The following is a 23294-nucleotide window of genomic DNA, read 5'->3' on the forward strand; positions in this document are numbered from 1 at the left end:
GTCCCCGCCCGGGCTGCGGCCGCTGTTGCGGGCGGCGGGAGGGAGCCGCGGCGGGGCCGGGCCGGGCGGCGGCGGGCCGGGGGTGCCGGGCGGGGCGGAGGGCGCTGCCCGAGCCGGGCCGGGTTAGGCCCGGAGGGAGGGAGGGCGGCCGGGGCGGCGAGCGGAGCCTGCGGGCAGCGGGGTGGCTCCGGGGCACGGCGGGGCACGGCGGGATCGCCGGCTGCGGGAGGAGGCTTTAGGCCAGTGGAGCGCCCTAAGTGGGTCAAGAGCACCGTAAGTGGGTCTTGTTTATAGCCTTCCGTGCACTTGTTGCTTGTCGGGGCAGGGAAATCTGCTGCTGCGCCTGAAATCTTCTTACGGACGCAATATAAACAATAATAATTCCTCCGCTTGCACAATATAGGAACCCTTTTTTTTTTTTTTTTTTTTTTTTTTTTTTTTTTTTTGCCAGCAGTGTGTTTCTAAATGCATATATCTATAAACATTGGCGTTACCAACAGTAGATAATGTAATATAAATATTTGATATTAGGGTAAACCACAATTCGGATATTCTCAAGTGGCATCGGAAGAAACTTTTAAAAAAGTTTTGTTGGATTTTTTTTTTCCCCCTTGAGAAAATCAGGTATTCATCTCTTGTTTGCTTGGGATGAACAACAGAGACGTTGAAACATATGGTAATCGCCTGGAAGACAAAGAAGAGATGACAGCTGTTGTTCTTTGCTGGGGATTTCAAGCAGTGTTACTTTGTTTTTGTGTTTGTCTTAGCCTTACAAGTCAGTTGATTTTGTGGCTTCGGTAGATGTGCGGGCATTTGTTTTGAGAAAGCCATTAATATAAAATGATATATAGATTTTTTTTTTGTCGTACAGGCTTTGTCAGTTCGTGTATGTAAACTATCGTGCACTATTCACACAGCGGAAAAGCTTTTAGATGTTACCGCTCGTTTAAAGAAACTTTGTTTTCTTCATGCAGCATTGAAGTTTTTCAGGCAGCTGAATTGTCTTGCATATCATAACTACGTTGTGTATTTTTAAAAATGGATCGAATCTTATTAAACTGGACAGGCCCTCTTGTGCAAACCCTTCTTGACATAATCTGGTTTCAAGAGTTGATGTCTTAGAGTGTAATTTAAACTCTTGTTTTCACTCCCTTGCTGTAGTCAGTGTCAGGGGGTATCCAATTTCTGGCTCCATCCTGGCTCTGGTCTTCACAGGTCTGTTCTGGAAGTCAGTGAAGAGCTGCGTGCTGCACAGATGTCTCAGAATTGTTGTAAAAATCCGCAGATTTCAGAGGCCTTTTTGTAGTACTTCAGTGTGGAGGTGCTTGTTTGCTGTAGAACCTTATTGAGACTACTCCAGATTTGTGATAGCAGATGTAACAGAGGAGAATAAGTTTGTGATCAACAAAAGCAGGTGTGTCATGATGGGTGCAGCACAATCATGAAACATGGTCAGTTTTCCTTGTTATCTTTGGCTGTCACCTAGCCTTGTTTATACAAAAGAGGAAGTTTGTGTTTTGAGTTAGTTCTTTTTTTTTTTTTTTCCTGTAGGGTTGCCAGCCAGTTGTAGGTAAGAAGATTTCAAGCTGTGGTTCTTGCATTACAGGGATAACTTATTATGATGTGTGAACTTCATCTGTTCCGTGACACTTAAACCTATATGAAGGCTATAAGTCTGTGCTAGTAGGCAACTTAAAAGAAGGTCATTGTTGTGTTGGAAGTGTAAGATTAGTTGATAAAACACAGAAATGTTTCCCTTACCTGAACTGACAATTAAATATGGTTGTGAATAAGGTTGTTGGCAGCTCTGCTGTGAAAGCCATGGAGGATAGTTGCTACTGTGGAAAACTGAATCAGAATAAGTGATGGAAGAGCTGAAAGCTGCATCCCAGCCCAGGTTTTCAAAATTATGCTTTCTGAGTGTAAATCAGATATGAAAACATAATGTGGTGTGAAGGACAAGAGTGTATTTTTGGTGTACTTCTTCAAGCAAAACCTTTCATGGTGAAAATTTCTCCAACAGATTATCATATATTATATGTATATTCTCAATCATAGATTTAAAGTGCCATGGGTATAGGAGCTTAGATTGTCTTAAGGAGACGAGAGGGCCAGATCCATGGGGATCATCACCCCCTCAGCCCAGTCTTTGCCCTGATGGAGCTGGATTGGTGCTGTTGAGCCTGTGACGTTGCTACGGGTTTGGCAAGTGGCTGGTGACCAGTGGTTTTGGCAATGTGGGTGAGATTCAGACTGGAAGCCTGACTCCTGGACGCAGGATTAAAAGGCTGGGCTATGGAAAGCCTGTGCTTGCTCTAGGCAAGTGTTTCTGGAGATCTGTGATGAAGGGAAATTAATGGGAATTGGCGGGGCATGTAATGTTAGTGATTTTAATGCTTGGATCTCTGCTGTTATCTCATGTCTTCAGTTGTATGTTCAAGGAGCTGTGTCAAGCATTCATGTACGAAAGATACTCAGTATTAGGCACTAAAATTTTCGCCAGTTTTACAGGTTTTGGATTGCATAACCATATTGTCCAAGACCCTGTGCAAAGCAACAAGGCTTGCTTTCGTCAGTGGACATGCTGTTTGTGCATGAGGAAAATCTTGATAAGGGAACTTCGGGAGGTCGGTGGATTATTATGCCATCAGCACTTCAAATCCTTGAACAGAAGTAGTTCTGAAATGGAAATAGCAGTTTTGAGTATTTTTGATTTGAAAGTGTCTGCCTGACTCATTCAGTGAATTTTCTGACAGACGGTGTTGGTAGATTTGAAAAGACATTACACAAGATAATGGTGGTGATTAGGAAAAAGTATTTGGGACAGTATTTAAGGAGGGGGTTATTATTTTAGACTATTGTTTTCTGATAGAACTTGTTTTAAATGCCTTGTCTTTTTTGGCTGGTTGTGCTTAACATGCTGACTGCCTGCCTCTGCTTTTTAAAGCACTCTTTGTCAAGACAAGTTTAACTAAGAAACTGGTTTTCAAAAATTAAGAATATGGAAACAAATAAGATTCTAGTTCTGATTCTTCAGGAAACTGATTTCTGAAAACATTTTTAACTTTCATTTCTTTATTTGAATATGCTCGTACTTCTGGAACATTTGACTTTTGAAGCAGGATGCTGCAGATCAGTGTGTAAGCTAATAATAAGCAGGAGGTGAGTTGTTTTCACATAGTTCTGTTACAGAGCTGTGAAGAGAACAATCTCCTGCCTTCTGTGTTGTGGAGTGAGAGATGCAGACTTTTACCATCATGTAACTGTAAAACTGAACTTGCCCAGTGATTACATATATTTTCTGGAAGGTTTATCTCAATGGTTGTCATAAAAATATAATCTTAGTCCAATTTGATGATTAACCTTTTGAGGACAGGGTGGCAGACACTGTTTCCAGAGGTTGCTCACCACTCTGGGATGTGGCAGCTGCTGTGGTGATAAGCAGGCAGCCTCTCTCAGCAAAGGAGGTGCCACACAGCTTATGCTGTTGCTACTTGATTTGAGAAATACCAAAGAACTTGAAGCCATCTGGCAAAATTAAGGTGCTTAGAAATATGAAAAGCAAATATTATATGTCTAAATGGCATTTTGCTTTCTGTTTTAACATGATTAGTCACATATTCTGGAGTTGCAGATCTCTGCTGCTCTGTTGGTGGAGGAGAGGGCATCTTTTTTGACCAGGCAGGATTCTTTGGACTTCTGTGAACTGCATGTGTGTCAGTGATTCTGGGACATTTCAGAGCTGTCTTGTGGTTAAACTGATTCCAGAAAGGGGTTTTCAAACGTATAGGTGGATGTAAATTTCACAGGACACGTAATTGTTAGTGTAGAAAAATTTGCTGCCTGTTTCAGATGGATTTCAATAGCTGTGAAAATGCAATGGAGACTGCTGGGATGTGCCAGCTGCTGTAGCACTCTGTGAACAGGACTAATTAAGCCCTTGTGAGAACAGAAAATAGTCAGGCACTATTTACAGGAGGAAAGTGTTGGAACAGGCAGAGCTGTAATCATTGGCTCTGAGGTACCTTTAGACAGCAGTAGGCAAGAGAGCAGACAATTTACTTGCAGAATGGGCTGAAAGTCATATCTGAATACTCAGAGTGGGTATTTCAGTGTTCTGCCAGCACATCTAAGTGCGTTGCAAACCTGCTATGGGAAAGGCCACGTCCTTTTTTTTTTTTTTTTTTTTTCCCCTGTTTTATTCTCTTCTTTCTGCTAGTATTTTATCTCAAAATGCTAAACGTTCGTGTTTCTCACCTAATGGTGAAAACCAAATGTACACCAGATATAGATGCAATAATGGTACAATGTTGCCTGCAATTTGAATAGATCCTGTAAGTCTAGCGGTCTGCCAGAGTGGTTTGTTGTTGTGGAATGGTTGTTTTTCTAAGGTATCTGTGGTCATCTGCATGTATTCAAAGACAAGGTGTCACTGGGCTGCTTTATCACAAGTGCACCAAAGCCATTTCTCATATCTGTTCATCTAGTTTTCCTCCTTTTCTTCTTAACCAAATTAAATGCTCTTTTTCCCCAGCATGTTGGTTCCATCTGCTTGGAGGATTGCAGAGACTGCTATTCTTTGTTTGAAGCCAAGGTCATTTGTGCTTTTTGTTTAGGTCTAGAGGATGACAATTTATGTGCTGTGGAGTTTTTTAGGAGATCACTGGATGCGTTAAGCAGTTCTACAACTTCTGTATAAGGGTAATTTTGCTGGTAGGAGCCTTTAGTGGGCTTTTATCTGTTTTAATGACAGCATTCTGGAGAGGTTCCTGTTCTAGCTCCTTACTGACTGATGGATGTTTTTTACTTGTCAAGTTTGATTTTTCTCAAAATGTTGTCATAAGTGTGTGTTAGTAAATTGGATGTTTATAGATATTTGAGTAACAGGCTGTTCCTGGAGGGAACGAGCCATGGGCCTTCCTGCTCTATGAAATACTTTCTTCATGTAATTCTGCAGACTTTATTAAAGGCACTTGTGCTCCTTTGATTTCTTGTTCAAACTATTTGGTAGGTGATACTAGATTTTGGGAAGTGTAACCATGATAAGGTAAGGGCTTCAGGATTTCATATGTCTGTCTGTACATTGTTTCTGTTTTTTGTAAAATGCAGAACTTGTGATGGAAAAGAGTTGAAAAAAGAGCTTTTGAGAGCAAATACCAACTCTGGCTACTTAGATTGAATCTGAATGGTAAAATTCCTTTAGCTGGTGGTAAAATTCAGTAAGTTAATCTTTAACTCCTGCTTGTACTAGAAATGTGTCTGTGTCCCCCGGACAGCAATGGGAGCTGTTTGAAAAAGCTGTGCAGTGTAAAGATAAATAGAGCTGAGACTGGCTCTGTCTCAGCCTTGAGAGTCCTGGCAGGCTTTTAGCTGCAGGGGAAAGGATTTCAGCATTTGGAACAAGGAACAAGGAAGTGGCTGGCTAGTAGGACCTGGGATGAGGAGTCACATGCATTTCAGCATCTCTCAGCTGACAGCTTAGGTATGGTTTTGTCATGAAGAGCTCTGCTCTGCATTTCCTGGTGGGCTGCTCCTGAGACTGAGCAGTTGCCATTCCCTGGTGTGAACTGAAGGATTCACTTTTTCTGTTTTCTTCCCCACTGCTTTAATTTATGTGTCAGTCTCCATGGCTGGTGGAATTTGTGGGCATGTGTTACTTAGACAAATACTAAAGCTGTGGAGGTAAGTTAGTGGTGGTGGAATCTGCTACTTTCAGACGTTATGTGAGGATACAGCAAATTTGCTAGTGAAGAGCAATGTGCTTTTTGCAAGTTGTGTTAGTTTAAGAATTATTTGCGTGTCTGTGTATTCCCTAGAATGGCATATGGCATTGCAGGGCTGGTCACAGCAATGTTCCACTCTTCTCAGTATTAATCTTTTAGGCAAATAGTTTTTTGTTGTAATGGAACATGATTGTAGAAATAAAAGCAAGAGGCTATTCATAATTTTTATTAAAGTAGCTAGGTGACAAAGTGCCAACTATTGGCTTTCTGCCTGCTGTACCTTCAGTGGGGAACAAAATGGATTATGTTCTGAGAGTTGAGAAAAGCATAACAAAGTCAACAAAAGCTTTACTTAGTGGTTTTCTGACCTTTATATATTCCAAGCTAGAAGGAGGATGCTGAAAAAGCCTTGTGTCATGGTTATCTTAATGTCCATGGTTAAGTGCAACTGCTCTTTGACTTCCTGCTCTGTGACATTTTAATAATTGGCAACCATGTGAAATCTGCAGCATTACAGAAATAGTTCAATAATAGATGTTTTATAAAAATCCTTTCCTTTTTATGAGCTTCACTAATGCAGGGAAGGAAGTTGCTAGGTAGTTTAGACTTGATTTGTAAAGTATTTCTCAAGGGGCAATTTTCAAATACATTTTTGGTACAGAACAGGAAATTTAAATATGATATTTAAATATAAATATGATATTATTTAAATATAAATATATACCAATTATTTGTTCTCTTTTTAGATCATCCCCCAGAAACAGAGAGTGTAATTTGCTAAAGCCTCCTTTCTCTCTGCTAGGATTTTTCATAGGTGTTTGTTCTGGTGTTCTTATATCAACCAGGACTGTAAAGAAAGGAGGTCAGTAATAAAACGTTAAAACTTTCTGGGTTACAAAAAAACCTGTTTGATTTAGTAGGAAGTGACTTGTTGCTGAAGTGTCTGCAGAGGTGTCTGTTGGTTTTCGTTACTTTGTCTGTAAAACTCTTCTAATTTGGCCTTGAACCTCTGCTCTAGAGTTTAAGGGTAGGATGTATTCTGCCTTGAAGCTAACTCAGTTTTAAGTTAAGCTTGTCCTTGATGGACAGGAAGAGAAGCTGACCAAGTTCCAGAGCCCTGGCAGAAATGTTTGTGTCCCAAGCACCCAAGCAGCGCGTGATACTGTTGAAAATGCCAGTTGTGTCAACTGGTTTGGAAGGACTCCAGGGTGCAGGGTCAATGTGGGCAAAGGGAGGGGATGGACAAGACTGTTGGAGATGATACTCCTCATTCTCAAAGACTCAGATAAGGTCAGGGCTGATGGAGCAGTACAGCTCTGCAGGACTGTGAGAAACCAGGGCACACGTTGGGTTGGGAGCAGCAGAGTCTTAAAATGCCGTTGGGAAGGTGGTACAAGATGCTCTCAAAGCACATGAGTTTTTCATTCCTTCGTGTAAGCCCTTTCCAGCTGACTTTTTCTGGATCGGTTAACTGGATCAAACAACCCCTTGTTACACTTCACAGTCAAGTCATTGTGAGAAACAAAGCATGATCGCAGAACCCATGACTGTTTTCCTCTGAAAACTCATGTCTTGGCTCTGCTTCAATAATTCATTATTATACAAGTGCCTGAGGGCTTATCTGCCTGCAAGACTCACAGGAGTGTTTTCTGTTAGCTAAGGCTATCCTTGAAGGCACAATTCCACATTCCTGGTCTTTTAGCAGTGTGATGTGTCCAGTAGTTCTTGCGCTATCACCTGAAATCACATTACTTTTTGGGAGACTATCACATGTAGACATTAAAACTTCCTTAAAGGTCCATGCTTCCTTCTTGAAGATTCTGTTTTGAGGTAACACTTTCTCATTTCAAGCCAAAGGGACTCGTGAATTGGACAGTAATGGAAATAATGTCTTTGTAATAAATGAGCAGTTCATAAGCATGTTACTTGTTACAACACTCAGAGTCACAGGTAACAGTGGTGGTATTTGGGGTTGACCAAAGCATAGTGGCATAATTCCTATCATAGAGTGACATTTAGTCATGCTAATGATGGAGCAATTCAGAATTACTGGTACTTAAAGTTAATTACTGGGCAAACATAAAAAGGAAAGGTGGGGAATATACTCATTGCTGCTGCTGGCATCTGAGACTGCTTCTTCAGGGGACGTGACAGGTAATAGACTAGTATCAACATATTGTGCTGCTTATGGTGAACCAGTTGCTAAGCAAACATGAAGGATGTATATGTTAAAACTGCATCTCTTCAGGGATTGCCCAACAGTCTTTATTCATCTTTGAACTTTGGATTTGTTTGTACTGAAATCTTGGATCGTCTGGTAAGTTGTCTAGAGAATTGATTATATTAGGAAGCAAGTGGTCTGCTGGTAGAAACCAGTTCTGCTTTCTGTTGGAAATGTTGAATAAGGAAGCCACACAACTGGGGAGATTTTAAGCTGTTGGTTGTAAGGCTTTGTATAGAAATATTACCAGCACTCACTGTACATAATGTAGTGTGTGTAGTGTTGGAGCCAGATTTTCTGTCTTGTGTATTACTTGCAGTATGGATGAAGTAGGTTGTGTAAATTACAAGCCTTCCCTCCTCCACTGGAGTGCAATGAATGTCAGATTGAAGCTGTCATGCTGGTGCTTTACAACTCCAGCGACACAGGATCCTAAGATAAACTCAGCCTTCGTTTAGGGAAATTTTTAGGCTTTAACAACATGCCATGAAGTGAAGCAGAGAAAATGGGAATGGATTACAGGAAAGGTCTTCTGCATTCCTTGCTGTTTTCATGCTGTAATATTTATGTCGTAGAGGATCTCTCCCAAGCTCTGATTTCAAACTCCCATGTGGACCAAGAGCAACATTTTATATGGCTTGACAAAGGTCCCTTTTCATTAACTTCAAGTGACCTGAGGCAGATTAACATGTAGATTAATGTATTTGACAGTAATAAATCAGCTTTAACAAGTACCGAGGCAGAGATTTGTTTGGCAGAGAGTTTGAATAAGGTATGGTATCTGGAGTTAAGTTGAACATTTTGTAGAGAATGATATAGTGGAGATGTTTGAAAATTTCCTGCTTTCCTTGGTTTTGTGCTGATGCATCTTTATGCAGTTTTGCCATAACTCTGTGGAGTTTAAGTCAAAGTTATCTGGGTGAGCAAGCCTACAAAAATGGAAGGATGTTAATTTAGATGAATGCATTTTGTCATCCAGCGTGATGTAAATGTTTACAAGCTGCTGTGTAGGACACATACTCTGGATTTTTTCCCCTCTCTATGTAAATTTATTATCTAGTTTTTAGTTTTCTTGGAGAAGCAGCCTTCATGTTGATTACACATCTTTCTTGTAGGAATCTGGGACTGTAACCTTCCCAAGCTTGAATACAAACATGGAGAAGCAGGGAGGAATTTGAGGTGAGAGAAATTATCTGTGCTTCCTCACAGGTGGCACAGCTGTTTGTGAGAAAGTAGCAACGTATTAAGAGTCAGGAATACTTGGTGTGTTGGGGAAAAGGATTGCAGTGCTTAGGATAACTGCTGTGCGTTAGTCCATGTGGAAGGTACAAGATCTGTTTGTGTCCTTGTTCTGTGTTGTATTTTTCAGAAATGAGGCTTACAAGAAATTTGAATGTTTTTTTAACAGGATTACAGTGTGACAAGTGGGGCTTTCAAATTGGAGTTCATTGTTGAATTGTTGTTGATTGGAGAATATGAACTAGTCAGAGACAGGACTGGAAGATGTAATTCTTCTCCCCTTCAGGAGGAGAACTGTAGCAATGAATTTTTGAAGGGTTTATTTTGTTTGTTTTTCAGTTTTGTGAGTTTGGTGGATTTTTTTGGTGGTGGTGGTGAGGTTTTTTTTTTTGGTTTTTTTTTTTTTTTTTAATGGGGTGAGGGCTTTTTGGTTAGTTTTTTCTTTTCCATTTGCACCTACAGTTCTGACCTTTGTCAGTGGAAATCAGTGACATCAAATTGCTGAGTGACAGTTTAAACACTATCCCTGAAAGAAGTCAAAAATCATAGTTAACTGATTTTAACAGATTTTATCTAATCTGTATGTAAGAACAAAAATTAGGGCACATTGAGTGTTTTGATTTCCTTAAGTCTCTGGAAAAAAAGCAAGTTAATTTCATTAAAACTTGAATTTCCAGGAGAGCTGTAACATAAACCAGTAAAACTACCTCTGGCTTAGGATTCTGCCTTCATTGTGGAATTGCTGCTTAGGCTTCTGCCCCCTGAGCACCCTCTCGTGTGTAATGCAAGCAGGCTGTGAGATCCCCTCCCGTGTGCCTCCAAGCCCTGCTGCAGAAAAGCCTTTATGTTCCTGTGCTTCACTTGCTCAGTTTTCTTACCCCTGTGCGTGTCACCTGTGCTCTAAGTGACAAGAGCTCCCTGAAGCAGAGGGAGCAAGAGGCTTTGTGCTGGTTGTGTCCCTGGTGCTGAGGTGGTGGGGAGTGTGAGAGTTGTGCCCTGGCCTGTTCATGGCACTGCTGTGCAGGGTGAAATCCTGACGAGCCAAATGTGCCAGGCTGCAGCACCTCGAACTGAGCCTTGGACTGTGCTCTGGCCCTGACCTTTCCAGTTATACCCTTTAGAGTCTGAAGCGTGGCCAAGCTGCAGGGCCACCTCCATCCCAGCCAAGCTGCCCATTCAGGGGAGGAGGCAGAAACCTGGCAGCTGTAGGGTTTTTCTGTCCCCTTGTCCTCTTATGTAAGTCGCTGGCCAGAGCCTCTCAGGGTTGTGCCTGCTGCCGCTTTGAATGCCCTTGGGGAGCTCTTGGTATTCTTAGGGTGCTTTGCCTGCTGTCCCCTAGGAAATTTGCTGTTTCAGGCCTCATCCTTTATTCTACAGACTTTTTTGTTTTCTGTTCGTAATAATTTGACTTCCTCCCTGTTTTATTTTGTTTGCATGCATTAGGCCCTTTGCTGTCCTTCCTCAGAGAGAACTTTTCTAGGGAGTTTTTAGTGTGGATGTCCATCCCCCAAGGAAGAAAATAGCTTCTAAACATGAATGTGCAAGCAACATGAGACAGGCACTGGTATGCAGAGGTTTTTAGAGCTAAAGGTAGCTTCATGTGTTTAATACCCATTGTTGGATTTACCCTGTATATTTGTCCATTTTCCCTGTGAATCCTCATCCTATAGTATAAAGTTCCAAGATTTGCCTATTGCTGTGTAAAAATCAGGTTTTTTGTGTTTGAGTTCGCCCAACCTGATCTGCTAACTGTGTGACCTCACCTTGGTTGATGGGCAGTGGTTGGTATCTTCACTTTTTCCTATGGTTGGTTGGAGTGGTGCTGTTGTTGCAGACGCAAAGATTAGGAAACCTTTGCTGTGTTGAAATCTTAACTGCAGCTTTGAGTGGTCAGTTTCACATAAAGTTTTCTTTCCTATCACAGAGGAAACCTTATCTCAAATAATTTAGTAAATGTGTAAAATGTGATATAAACCTCACAAATTATTACACATTAACTAGCACATATTAAAAATGGATATCAGATTTTGTATTTCCTAAGTTCAAGGGTTGTTTCACTACTTACTTGTTTACTTAGGTACAACTGCTTGCTTATCTACATTGGTCAGGACTTGCCTGGTTATCTTGGCAGGTCGAAGGTCCTCCAAGGTTGTCCTTCTGCTTTTTCTAATGTACTGAATTCACAGCACTGGTTATTGACTTTCCTTAGGACTTACACTTTGTCAGTATCTCCTTTTTTTCCAAAATCAAGTGTGCCACTGCAGTGCTGTTAATACTGGAAGAGCCTTTCATGCTGTCCACAGTGGTGTACTGGGGATACAAGTGGGTAAGGTGATGTTTTTGCTCTGTATGGAGTTCTCAGCCAGAGAATTCAGCTGAATACATCTTTATTGCATACAGATTGGTGACTGGCTTCTATATGTAGCACTCAGTTTGCTGAGAAGCTTGCCCTGTGTCTGTCTGTCTGTCTGTCTGTTCACATCAGGTGAATCTGAAGAGCTGTATTGCATCTTGGTCACACCCATGGATACAGTAGCTTGTCTTCACATTACAGTTAGGTTAGATAGCTTATTTTTCTTACTGAGAGAGAACAAACTCACTCTAGAATGAGTTCCTTTATTTGCTAACTCCATTGACAGTAGGTGTTGTGTCAGCCTAATGTATTTTTTCCTTTCCAGAACAGTTTATCTGTAGTTCTACATGTATTAACACCCCTTACAGATGCAGTTGCACTAGGGCAAGAGTACCTTCAGTCAGTATTTGAAAACTAGGACAAATAACTATTCAGTAGTTTTGCTGACCCAGTTCTTGCTTTCTGTTCGTGTTCCTCCTGTCTGGGCCCTTGTCCAGGAAATCAACAGAAATTCCTACCCCTCCTACTCTTAAGATCGTGAAGGCTTATCGACTCAGCCATGTTTCCTTCCTGTTCTTAGGGTTTCTTAAAGAAATGGACTGTCTCCTATGATATCTAGAGATTGTTTCTGCAAGCAGAAAGCACAGACAGCGCATGCCAGGCTCACCATTTGGTGTTTGGGTGCTGCTGTAGGAACGTGTACACGTGTATGAAAGGCCCCTAGGTACAAAACAACACTGACAGGTCACCCCAGCACAGAGTTCCCTCTCTGGGCAGAGAATGTTACCAGCTCAGGTGGCCCATTTGCTTGCTTTTCCTGGGGCTGTTTCAGACCTTGTTATTCTATTGTAATTTTCCTGTAGCACTTTGAAGACAACAATGGATGGAGTCTTGCTTTCGTTCTCCTTTGTTGTTATGTTCTTGTTTGTGGTCAAAGAGGAAGTACCCCTTGTGCATGTGTCTGTTTAAAAAAGTAACAAGCATGCAAGTAAAGGCAAGAATTTGTTGCTGGTACAATGGAAATCTTAACAGTGTGACTCAATTTTTCTTTAGGAACATCTGACTAATGATTCTAAGAAGAACGTTGCAGTTGCATACGTGAAAATGTTGCCAAATGCAGCTAAAATTGTAACACATGGACTTTTTGGTTTCTGTCCCTTCTCTGTAATTTATTTTCACCCTTCCATTGCTCTTGTGGGTCCTTAGGTCAGAAGCTTTGGACTACTGGAGAGAGGACAAGGGAGGTTATCAGCCCTAGGAGTCATTTGTTGGGAGGAGTATGATGTTGATGTTTCTTTTTCCTCTCTCCAGGATCCACTTGAGTTTCCTTGGTGTCTTTGCTAGTATGCCTTTATTCCTCATTTCATTGTTGGTCTAAAGCTTTAGGTTATCTCTGAATTTATTATATATGGTGCCCTTTGGTTACAATATTCTTTGTTAACGCTAAAGCCAGGTGTGCCCAGCTACAGGTCTTCGTTTTTTAACTGTGCATTAATGAGTTCTTTAACTGTGGGGTCTCATGGTGGCCAGGCTATGTCCTCTCTCATATCCCATGCCTGTACTCCTGTGCACTGCACCCTGCTTCTCCACTCTTGTCATGCTGGGTCAGTATTTCTCAGTCACTGTAAATTCCTCTTTCTGTGGAATATAACTAGAGGTTATATCACGCCAAGGTAAACAAGACTAAATGGCATCTGGGCAGTTAGAAAAGCTGCTGTCACAGTAAACTGAGTTAAAGCTGAAGGTCTTACAGAGGAAGCCTGATAAAGCTCAGTCCTGGCCTTGGGGCTGGTCTGGACATGTGGGCTGCTGCCAGCACTGGCATTGCTGCATGGTTATGGGTTCCACTTGTCTCATGTCCCAGGTCCCTGCATGTCACCTGCAAGTCTGGGAAGGGTGATTGACCCTCTTATGCCTCCAGGCTCTCCAGCAGGAATTAATGATCCTGGAAGAATGCTGTCTTTGCTGTCTTACCTTGCCTTGTGGGCACCTGTGTAGGTGTGAGGGTAGCCAGTAGTGAGTGCTTCACTATGGTATTGCATCCAGCTTCACATAATGCTGCGTTTCCTTTTGTGACTTTCATAATTAGAGTAAACGCTGTATTCTACTCATGATTAAGGCAACCTGGATGTCTAACTTCAACTTTCTCTGTTTATGTGAAATTAAGCCTTTATTCCTGTTTTGTAATAAGAGGTTTTCGTAAGTGTAAACTTTGTGTCTGTTTCCCTTGAGGATTTTTTTGTTTCATCTGCTGCTCTTGGAATTTTATGTTGTAAATTATCTTCTGTAAATAGTTTGGCAGAAATTTTTTTTTCCTGGAATGGTGCTGATTGTCACTAATCCAATGTTACAGCCAGCCCTCAGTACTTACAAGCAGTGTAGCTCTGTTTCAAGGGGTGGATGACAACTACGTGCTTCAAAGTAGGGACATCTTTTTTTTTTTTTTTTTTTTTTTTACTGAAAGTATCTAGAAGCTAAGTGCTCCTAACTGCCCAGCTCATCTCAATTTCTTTGTGTGGTTGGGGAGCTTTTCTGGTTGTGGGTTTGTTTGTTTTTACTTGAAAGAGACATAGATCACACACACACACCCCATCCCAAAATGTTTGTCTGAATGCATCAATAAGTGGTATTAAGTAATGGAAAGCATCTAATGTCTATTGACAAAATGCTTCCTTACTTACTTGTAAGTTAACATGAAACATGCTTATGATCCTTAACTGTTTCAAACTTAGAAACTGGGATAGCTGTACTGGTGTGACCACAGAGGGCAGCAAAAACCTCAGTGGGGAACACAGTGGTACTAGCAGAAAGTATTTTGGTCTGACTAACCACAGCAAGATGACATTTTGTGTGAGTCTCTTGGTCTAGGACCTGCAGATGTGTTTTGAGTTCAAGCTGCAGCCCTACTTCATTTTAGTGATATTCTCATGAGTCTGTGGGTGTTTTGAAATCTCTCCTTAGTCATAGGATAGTAGAAAGTAAAAGATTAACTTAACATTTCTATTTTTAAGTTGCATCAGTGGCGTCTTAGGATATGTGTCCTTGGTCCTGTTTCAGAATTCAAAATTATTTCGAACTGTGTTACCAGGAAACAGTTATCAGTATCTGAAGGAGTGGCACTAAATGTAGAGGAGACAAATATTCACATCAGCTTTTCCTAATTCTCAACAATATCTGTCTTTTAAAACCAAAATTATTCTCTGGTTATTGCAGTAAGGATGTAAAGTAACTAATAAGTAGCTTTACCTGGACTTACGTGGAACTTCAGCCACTTGATTAAATCTGCTTCTAATTGGCATAAATTAGATGCAGTCTAGTTATGGTGGATCTGCTTCTTTTCCTTGGATTTCGGTTGTTAAGAAGGAATGTGAAAGATAATGCACCATTTTTTTGATCCTAGACTGATACAATTCTATGGATGCTGTTTCTACAGTGTTCTTGTAGCATTTTTGCTACAGAAAAGGAGCAACTTTCTAGTTGTCTGACGTGTGGCAAAACAAGAGTATGGCTTTTGAGGAGCGGGTATGTGCTGCTTTCAGATGAAGAAAGGCCATTGCTGAAGGCAAGTGAAGCAGTGACTTTGCTTCATTTTTTTTTTTTTTTTTTACTAATACAAGAATGCAAACGTGTGGTGAACCAAACCTGTTGGCCACAAAACAAAACACTGATGAGGAAGCTCACAACCTCATGAGTAAAGCTTATCAAGATAGTCAGTAAAACTAGAGAGCAGGTGCTTCCAAAAACTGGGAAGAGGGTCAGCTTTTTACAATGCAGCCTTTATTAAAATTAGTGGTTTGGTTTGCAGTGCCAGGTGTGGTGTGCTCCTGGTCAGCAGCTCCTAATAAAGGCCATGACATGTACATATAGAACAATTACAGGTTAGGGCCAACAGATCACTGCCAGTTTTTCATAGGTTAGCGAAATACTGCCTATAATATTTACAGTCAGACCTTTGGGGATGGGTTGCTGTCACGTTGTTCACACTGTCTCCCCAATAGTGCATTGAGCCAAGGCAGTTGACGTGATGATGATCTCATTGCCCTCCCCTGGTTAATGTTTTTCCATAGTCACCTGGAAGGGCTAGTGACAAACATCAGAGTGCCTCTGGGGTGGGCAGCTGGGAGAAGTGGAGTTGTTTATTGGCCAAACAGGCGAAAATGGAGCTGCTCCCTCTGGGAACCAGCTAGGCCTTAAATCTGCTCAGGAGTCGCATCTAAATCAAGAGATGTCTACTTAGGCCAGTAAGAAACACTGGAGGCAGCTGTCCTAATGATGTGCTGTTGGAAGTTTGCAGCCTGAAATGTGCATATTCCTCTGGTTTTAAAAGCTGTGCTTGTTTTTGTAGAATTGCTCCAGGCCTTGGAGCATTTTCTTGATCAGTAAAAGATCTTGATTCAGTTTTTAGAGACTGAAACTCAGGTTTCCTAAGAGGAAGGGTAGGGGTATGCTTGCCTCTGGGTTGCTGCTATCTTGGTGCCCTTTACATTCCCGTGCAAAGATTCTCTCTGTAGAGGGGTTAAAGGAATGTAACCTCAGTTTTCCTGGTCTAGCTCCGGATTTTAGTGCCTGCCCCAAATACTTTGGTTTCTCCATCTTCACCCAACAGTTTTGTAGATTGGATGTCCTTGAGGCAGTAGCTGAAAGTGTATCTATTCTGAATTTTCACTTAAGAGGAGAGTGATGTTTAATTTCAGTCTTTAACTTTTAGACAGTCTGGGATCCCAAGTGTTACGTAGAAGTACTGCATGTTTTTATTGTTGGCAGCCATGAAGCAAGTTTGCCATGGAAATAAAATCATAAAAGAGCGAAAGATGGGCCGTTTCTGACTTGGAGAAACAATGAGAAATGAATCAAAAGGAAGTTTTCCAGGTCTAGGCTGTGGATATTTGTGGAATGTAATGTGTAAAGAACTTGAACGTCCGCTCTCAGTTTTGTACTGCTTTTGTGCCAATTCCCTTGGTTTTGGTCTATTGAAGAGCAGAACTGGTTTCCAACAGCCATCCAGTCTGTCAGGACCGGACACTGTGCTCTGGGGGTGGGCCAACCTCTGACATAACTCTTAAATCAGTTAAAAAAATGGAGTCCAATTTGCAGTACAAATTGGACAAATGTTGTAACAATGTAATGGGATCCTCTGAAATGGAAGCATTTCGCTAATGCAGGCAGGCTGCTGGCTTGTTCCCTTTCTTTGGATCCGAATGCATCAGAATGTGCTTGATTGTTTGCCTCTGCAGCCTGCTGTGACACAGCTCGGGCTGAAGCGTCCAGTGACAGTTTACAAGTTACAAAGACAGCTTTTTGGCCACTGACCCTCTGCGGGAGCCTAATCTTTGTTTTGTAGATGCCTCTTTAGCTAGGGAAATTACATCGAGAAAAGAGGTGTTGGATTACTTCCTCATTGTTCCTCATTGTTAAAGATGACCTCCGAAGAATTTTTACAGGCTGATTCGTGCTTTTCCTTTAGGGTACACTGAGAAAACAAAGTCTTCTGTGAGAATTTCCTTCTTCCGTTCATACATACCCTGGTTTGCTTTGTTTTTTAAACTGTGGCTTTAGAGAATATTTGGACTGTTAACTGTGAATGTTTAACTCCTGAACTGAAAAAGTTCAATCGTTGAAAGACTGCTAAATAAAAAAAATTAAAAAAAAACAAACAAAAAAACCCCAAAAAACAAAACACCCCCCCCCAAAAAAAAAAAAAAAAAAAAAAAAAAAGGTGAGTCTCTTATTTCGAGTTGGCATTACAATCCTATTTGTGTGGGACTACTTGTGATAGAACCTTCCTAGCAGAAGACAGTAGTAGAAGTAGACATACAATGTGCCCAAACCCTGCATTTTAATTAGTATGCCTTATCTCACTGAAGGTAGGCAGAATGAACAGTTTCATGGGCACAGAATTCCCCATCACCCTGTACAGGCTGTGTTCTTACCCCAGTCAGTCTGTCCATGGGTTGTAGTAAAAGTGCTCTGTCGTTTGTACCTGTGCTGGCAGTCCTGGGAATGGAATTGTGCCTGTTCTGTTACTGAGGCCTTGCGTGAGCAGCTTGGGGTTTGGTGAAGTCTTATTGCTCAGTCAGCTCTGCCTTCCACTGGCATGGTTATGGCACATGGACACATGCAAGGCAGAGTTTGTAGATTGATAGAGCATCTCCTACAAGATTTTTCAGGCACTCAAGCCCTTCATTAAATATTAAGCATTAATGAATGTTCTGAGAAATGTGTAGCCTGAAGTTTTCACGATGGTCTTTTTGTTCTTTTGATAACTTCAGTTCCGTTACGGGGGAACGAGCTGATGGTAGGAGGAATCATCCACTATGTCTGCGTTGTTCATGCTGCTTTAATGGATGCTTTGGGAGAGGATCAGCAAGGAAAGAACACACAGTGGATGCCACTGCCTACCTGAACAGGAATGTTTCTGCAGTAAGGCAATTGAGAGGGTATTCTAGGGAGAAACAATTGTCATTCTTCTTCCGAATACCAGCTACAGACATAATTAAATACCTTTTTAGGATCATTCTCATACTGCTTACAGAAAGGAACATACTGACAAGAGTGGAGTACTGGAGAGATTGCTTTGCTTAGGGGTGGTGGGAGGTAGTCTGACCATCCAAGACACTGTTTTATCCTCAAAAGGGAGTGACAGATCTGGTAAATTTAATTACAGACTACCGTTAATGTGTTTGCTTTGTTTTACTACCATGTGTCATCATTTAGCTGGGACAGTAAACCACCTTGTGCCAGGTGAGTTCTGGGAGCTTAGAAGGACTGCAGTGCTTATCCTAGGGAGTGTCATACAGAGAATAATAGCATTATCCCGTGGTGCTTAAGTTTGTGTAACTGGTCTTTCCTTATCATCTTTAGGAGTGAAGCAGTGTCTTAAATATGCTGTAGTTGTGGCTGTTGACTCCTGTGACATTGCCCAAGTGCAGTGAATGCTGAAATAATCCTGCCTTCTAGTTCTGTTTGGAAAGGTGGCAGGGCTGAGCCTCAGCCTGGCACTCACTGACTGTGCTCCTGTGGGCTTGGCTGCAGCTGAACTGGGGTGGAGGGAGCAGCTGAGGCTGCTCTAGGAGTGTGTGACAAGGCAGCAGCACACTGAATTGACTAAAGCCTCATTTTGTGTTTATAGGCTTTGTTTAGAACCCTGCTTCCATTAAACTGCTAAGTCCTTTCCAAAAGCTGATGGAGCATTTAGAAGTTTTCTGTATTAAAAAACCCAACAGACCAAACTCTGTGGATGCTTTTGTCAGCTTATTTTAAGCACAGCAGGAACTCACTGATTCATCTACAGGCTGATATTATGTATGCAATCATTAAGTAGATTTTAAGTCATAATGGCAACTTCCTCTTTAAATGGAAGGTAATTTTAATGAAACCTTTAATTTGCATGCTACAAAAAATGTTGAAGGACTTCATTTATGAGATTTATAATCTCAATGAGACACAAAACAGTATTTTCCAAGACTTCAAGTGTTCTGTAGCTTTCCATTTTCCAGTTTTTGTTTTTATTAACTATGCAGTCTTAGACAGAATGAGGCGGTAAGTATCTTTACAATGGTTCAGCCATCATCTTCTGGTTCGATGTTACTGACCATACTTAGGTCTCCTAATTTCCTAGGAAAAGGTCATCCTTCACTGAAATGTGAGTCCTAGAAACTTTATGATAGAACTTAAAGATCACCTATCCCTTTCCTGTTCATAATCTTCACTGCTTTCTTTCACTTGTGAACAAATATTTCAGGCTATTTGCACTTCTGTGTTGGCACTATCCAGTTGCATTCAGTCAGTAGTACATTTTTAAAAAGAAGTAAAACCCAGTAGTGATGCTTTTGGATTAGCTTTTATCTTGCTTACCTTTGCATGCATATTTATAGCAAGCATATTTAACACTATGAAGATCCTGCATGAATGACATGGAGACATCTTAGTCCACTGAGCAATCCCACTGTAATTTCAAGAAACAACAACTTATATTTCTGCAGAGCTCTGAAGATCAGCTCTACTGCTGAATGCAAATCTGCCTCGCTGGAGGTGAAATGCATCTTTTATTTTTAACCTTAGTGAATGCTTGGCAGAGAGTGCTGGTGAAGTAAATCCTCAAGGCCTGATGTAAAAGTCTCTTGGCATTCCTGCATCTTCTTGTATTAGAGGAGCCTTTCACAAGCATCTTGGCCAAATGTGGCTCAGCCTGTTGTGTGGTTGTGCTGTGTCTCAGAGCATTGCTCCCACAATGTCCCAGAGGTGATGTAAGGACAGCCATTAGGCAATATCAGTGGTAATGCAGCACACACTGGCAATGCTATTGCTCAAATCTGGCTGAAAGAGGAACCAGTAAAACTTGCTGGTTAAACGTCTCATGAAATTGCCCAGTCTGTGGAACTAACTAGGGCTGTTTCCTACTGACTACCTGTTTGAAATGTGTGGAATAGCAGGCAGGGAGGTGTGCCTGTGAGTAACTGTTGTTCATAAACAGCTGCTCTGCTTACTTGCATTTTTCTGGTTTTACCTGCAGCTTCAGATCGGTTCAGTGGTCTAACGCCAGTGGGCAACTAAGCCCCACACAGCTGATTGCTCACTGCCCCTGTGGCATGGGAGAGAGAATCATAAAAGAGAACATGTGGATTCAGATGAAGACAGTTCAATAAGTAAAGCAAAAGTTGTGGCTACAAGCAAAGCCAACCAAAGAATTCATTTACCACTTCCCATGGACAGGCGGGTGCTCAGCCACCCCCAGGAATGCCAGGCTCCATCACATGGAATGGTTACTTGGGAAGAAAATTAGCTCTACCCTAGCCCAAACTAGCATGGTGCTGTACTGAAATTGTCTCTTACAGGCTGCTTTTTAAATTAAGATGTCCATTAGCTTCATTTCAAACTGTAGTTGTTGCTTACTCTTTTCTTTCTTACATCAGTTTTGCCAAATGGCAGTGTGATTATGTCTTCACGTTTCTTGCATAAAAATAGAATTTTGAATTGGCTGCCTGAAATATGACAAAAACAGTCAAGATTTCAGTTCTGTGGCTTCCTGAGTATTTGTTCCTGCTCTTAAAATCTACTTGCTCAACTTCTTCACTGAGCTTCCTGTGTAATGTTGCTAAACCTCCTCTTTATTCTCCTGTGGCTCTTGTGTTTACCAAGTAAACAGCTGTGGCCGTTTTAGATGTTGCTTCTCAGGTGGAGGTTGCTGACCCTGTAGTGGAGGTAGCAGGAAGGTGGGGATGCCATCTGCTCTACTGTCATTGTCACCTTACCATCCTGGGTGATTAAAACACTGTGCCATACTGAACTCGGATTGAGGTATCGTTTAGTTCTGCAGAGTCTGTTACCTGCTCGTTTGCAGCTCTCTCCTCTGAGGATTGCCAGGCAGCTGAGGGGATATAATATTACAAACTGCTGCAGCAAAATTAACTATAGCCCATTTGTCAGAGCTGAGAATTATCTTGCAGTGATCATATGTAAATGAAATGAGTTCCTGTAAGGACAGAATACATTATTTATTGGCTTTTTGGAGGTGACTTTTTATTACCAAACTGCCAATATCAATTCCCCATCTTATATTTTTAATTTTCCCTCCTACATTAAGACAAATTTCAGCATCTTTTATTGGGCACTAAAATTCCAATTTAATTATGCATACTGGCAAGTTAAAACTTGTTAGATGGGTTGTCTTAATGTTATGTGTCAGTCACATCAGAGTGCTTAGGTGCTACAGTAATAAGAATGACAGCAGGTGATTAGTGCAAAACGAATAGATCCTCATTCAGAGTGGTTCTGAAGCCCCAGCTGTGGCTTCATTCTCATCATACATTCTGATGCTTTCTGGCACTCAGACTGAAAAGTTCTCTGGAGGTTGTGCCTCCCAAGGCTGCCAGTGTCAAACAGGTCTCTCTGAACTGGCTGCTGAAGTGACACCACACAGGGGTGTACAAAACAAGTGGCTAACCAATAATACTTTTGATCAGGGCTCAGATTAACAGTTGTCATCAGTTTCTGTAAATTTGATCAGATCTTTGGCATTTTGAGTTAAATTCATCTTGAATCCTTTTTGCGGTGTTGTTAAATGTAAAATAGTTACTTTTCTGAGTAGAAATAATGGGTTATTGTTTTCTGGGGGATTTACCTGATTTTGATTGCTCTGATGGAATGAACGGTGTTTAAATTTGTCTGCTCTAATTCCTTGCACAAGTAAAGGTACAAACCCATCCCTGGCAGTGATTGTGACCATGTCAATTTAAGCAGGGGAAGCATAATCACTCTGTGTACTACTGCCCTCCTTGCAGTCTGTCTAAAATTAGTTGCTGCCCGAGCTCTGCTTGAGCTTTGCTTGATTGCTATTACCTGTACTTCATGTCCTCATTTTGGTAAAAGCTAGGCTGGGTGATTGAGCTTGGGTATGAGCTTCATACCTGCAAAAATACAATAATTATAGAGTACCTGTGATAAGTAGTTTATTTCTAAGTAATATTAACAGCCTGATGCTTGCAATTTGGTAGAAATAATTCATAAAAAATTGGCCTTGGTTTTGTGGATTTACTGTCTTAAGAAACTCATTTTCTATCATCTTTCAAAGTTGTGTTTAACTTGTGTTAGGATGTGAAACTGTTAGTGGTCTCAAGATGAGATTTCATTATCCAGCAGTGTAGAAATCAGTGTAATTGATCCGGTGGGATTTTGGGCACATATAAAAGTGGTTGTCGTAGCTGTTTAGTAGCTTGTAAGCAAGCTCTCCTTCCAGCCAACTTTTGCACTGTTCTTTTTAACTGCAGTTGAGTTACCCAAGTGATTTGCCTTTCAGAGCCAGAACACAATCAGCCAAACTGAACCAAGAGGAAAGAGAATATTTGAGAAGGCCCCCAGCATCTCATGAACGAACCAACGGAACTCGATAATGCTGGTTCCCCAGAGCCAGCTCTGCGGCTCAGGAAAGGACACATGTCTCACCCTGCAACAACACAGGCAGCCTTGGAGGAGGACAGCTCTGAACAGAGCCTTCTTCTAGAGGAGCCACCACTCTCTTCTGACCAGGGAAATGTAAGTATGTGATTTCTTACCTGCTAGGTTTACTAGGAAAAATGAGTTTTCATGGAAGTGCTTCAGTGTTGTAAATAACTTCTGGAAATGTGGACCATGAGCCTACAACCTTTTAATGCCTGCTAAATAACTGTAATAATACCAGGCACATTTGAGAAGTATTCAGTTGTGAATGTATGGGAACTTGGGTGACAAGACTGTTGGATAACTAGTTTTACCAGGTTTTATGTTTTGATTTTGTTCTCAAAGAAATGGAACTTGTGCTGGTTTGTGTTCTATTGAAATGCTGCTCATACAAAAAGGTTTTTGTTTTGTGATTTTCAACTAATTATAAGTCAAAGGAGAAGTATTGGCTCTGGCTGCATGTAATCAGAACCTTGGCTAATTGGTATCTTTTTGATGATTAGGACAGAAAAATCTGTTTGCAAGCATTCTTGCTGGAATTAGACTGAACAGTGCATGATATCCTCTCTCGGACAGTAGCCAGGAAGAGACACACAAGAAAGAGCAAAAGGATGGGGAAGCACCTTGTGTTACTAGCCTAGGACTCTGTCCCAGTCTTTAGCAGTCGGTGGCTCACAGATTTTCTGAGCCACTGGCAATGTCATCAAGTTTTTAGTAAGTTTTAACAGCCACAAAATGCAGAAAAGCATTTGCAGCTTAATTCAGTGTTCTGCAAAGACAAATGTCCAAGTACTGGACAGAAGTACCTTCTGGTTAGACAGTT

General features: G+C 41.3%; 1 protein-coding gene across 5 annotated transcripts in view; it reads left to right on the forward strand.

Annotated features, from left to right (window-relative positions):
• ADIPOR2 (adiponectin receptor 2) overlaps window positions 1-23294 on the forward strand; it is a 44902-nt gene that overhangs the window by 224 nt on the left and 21384 nt on the right. For 2 of the 5 annotated variants that reach the window (XM_066319408.1, XM_066319413.1), the window contains exon 2: window positions 22332-22567. In XM_066319408.1, coding sequence (XP_066175505.1) covers window positions 22400-22567 — 168 coding nt within the window. In that variant the 5' untranslated portion in view covers window positions 22332-22399. Of the gene's footprint in view, window positions 1-107; window positions 274-9059; window positions 9124-22331; window positions 22568-23294 lie in introns of those variants that run through there. The other 3 variants (XM_066319412.1, XM_066319410.1, XM_066319409.1) reach the window with 3 other exon arrangements.

The sequence above is a fragment of the Sylvia atricapilla genome, chromosome 5 (assembly GCF_009819655.1).
Source record: "Sylvia atricapilla isolate bSylAtr1 chromosome 5, bSylAtr1.pri, whole genome shotgun sequence".
NCBI classification, from domain to species: Eukaryota; Metazoa; Chordata; class Aves; order Passeriformes; family Sylviidae; genus Sylvia; species Sylvia atricapilla.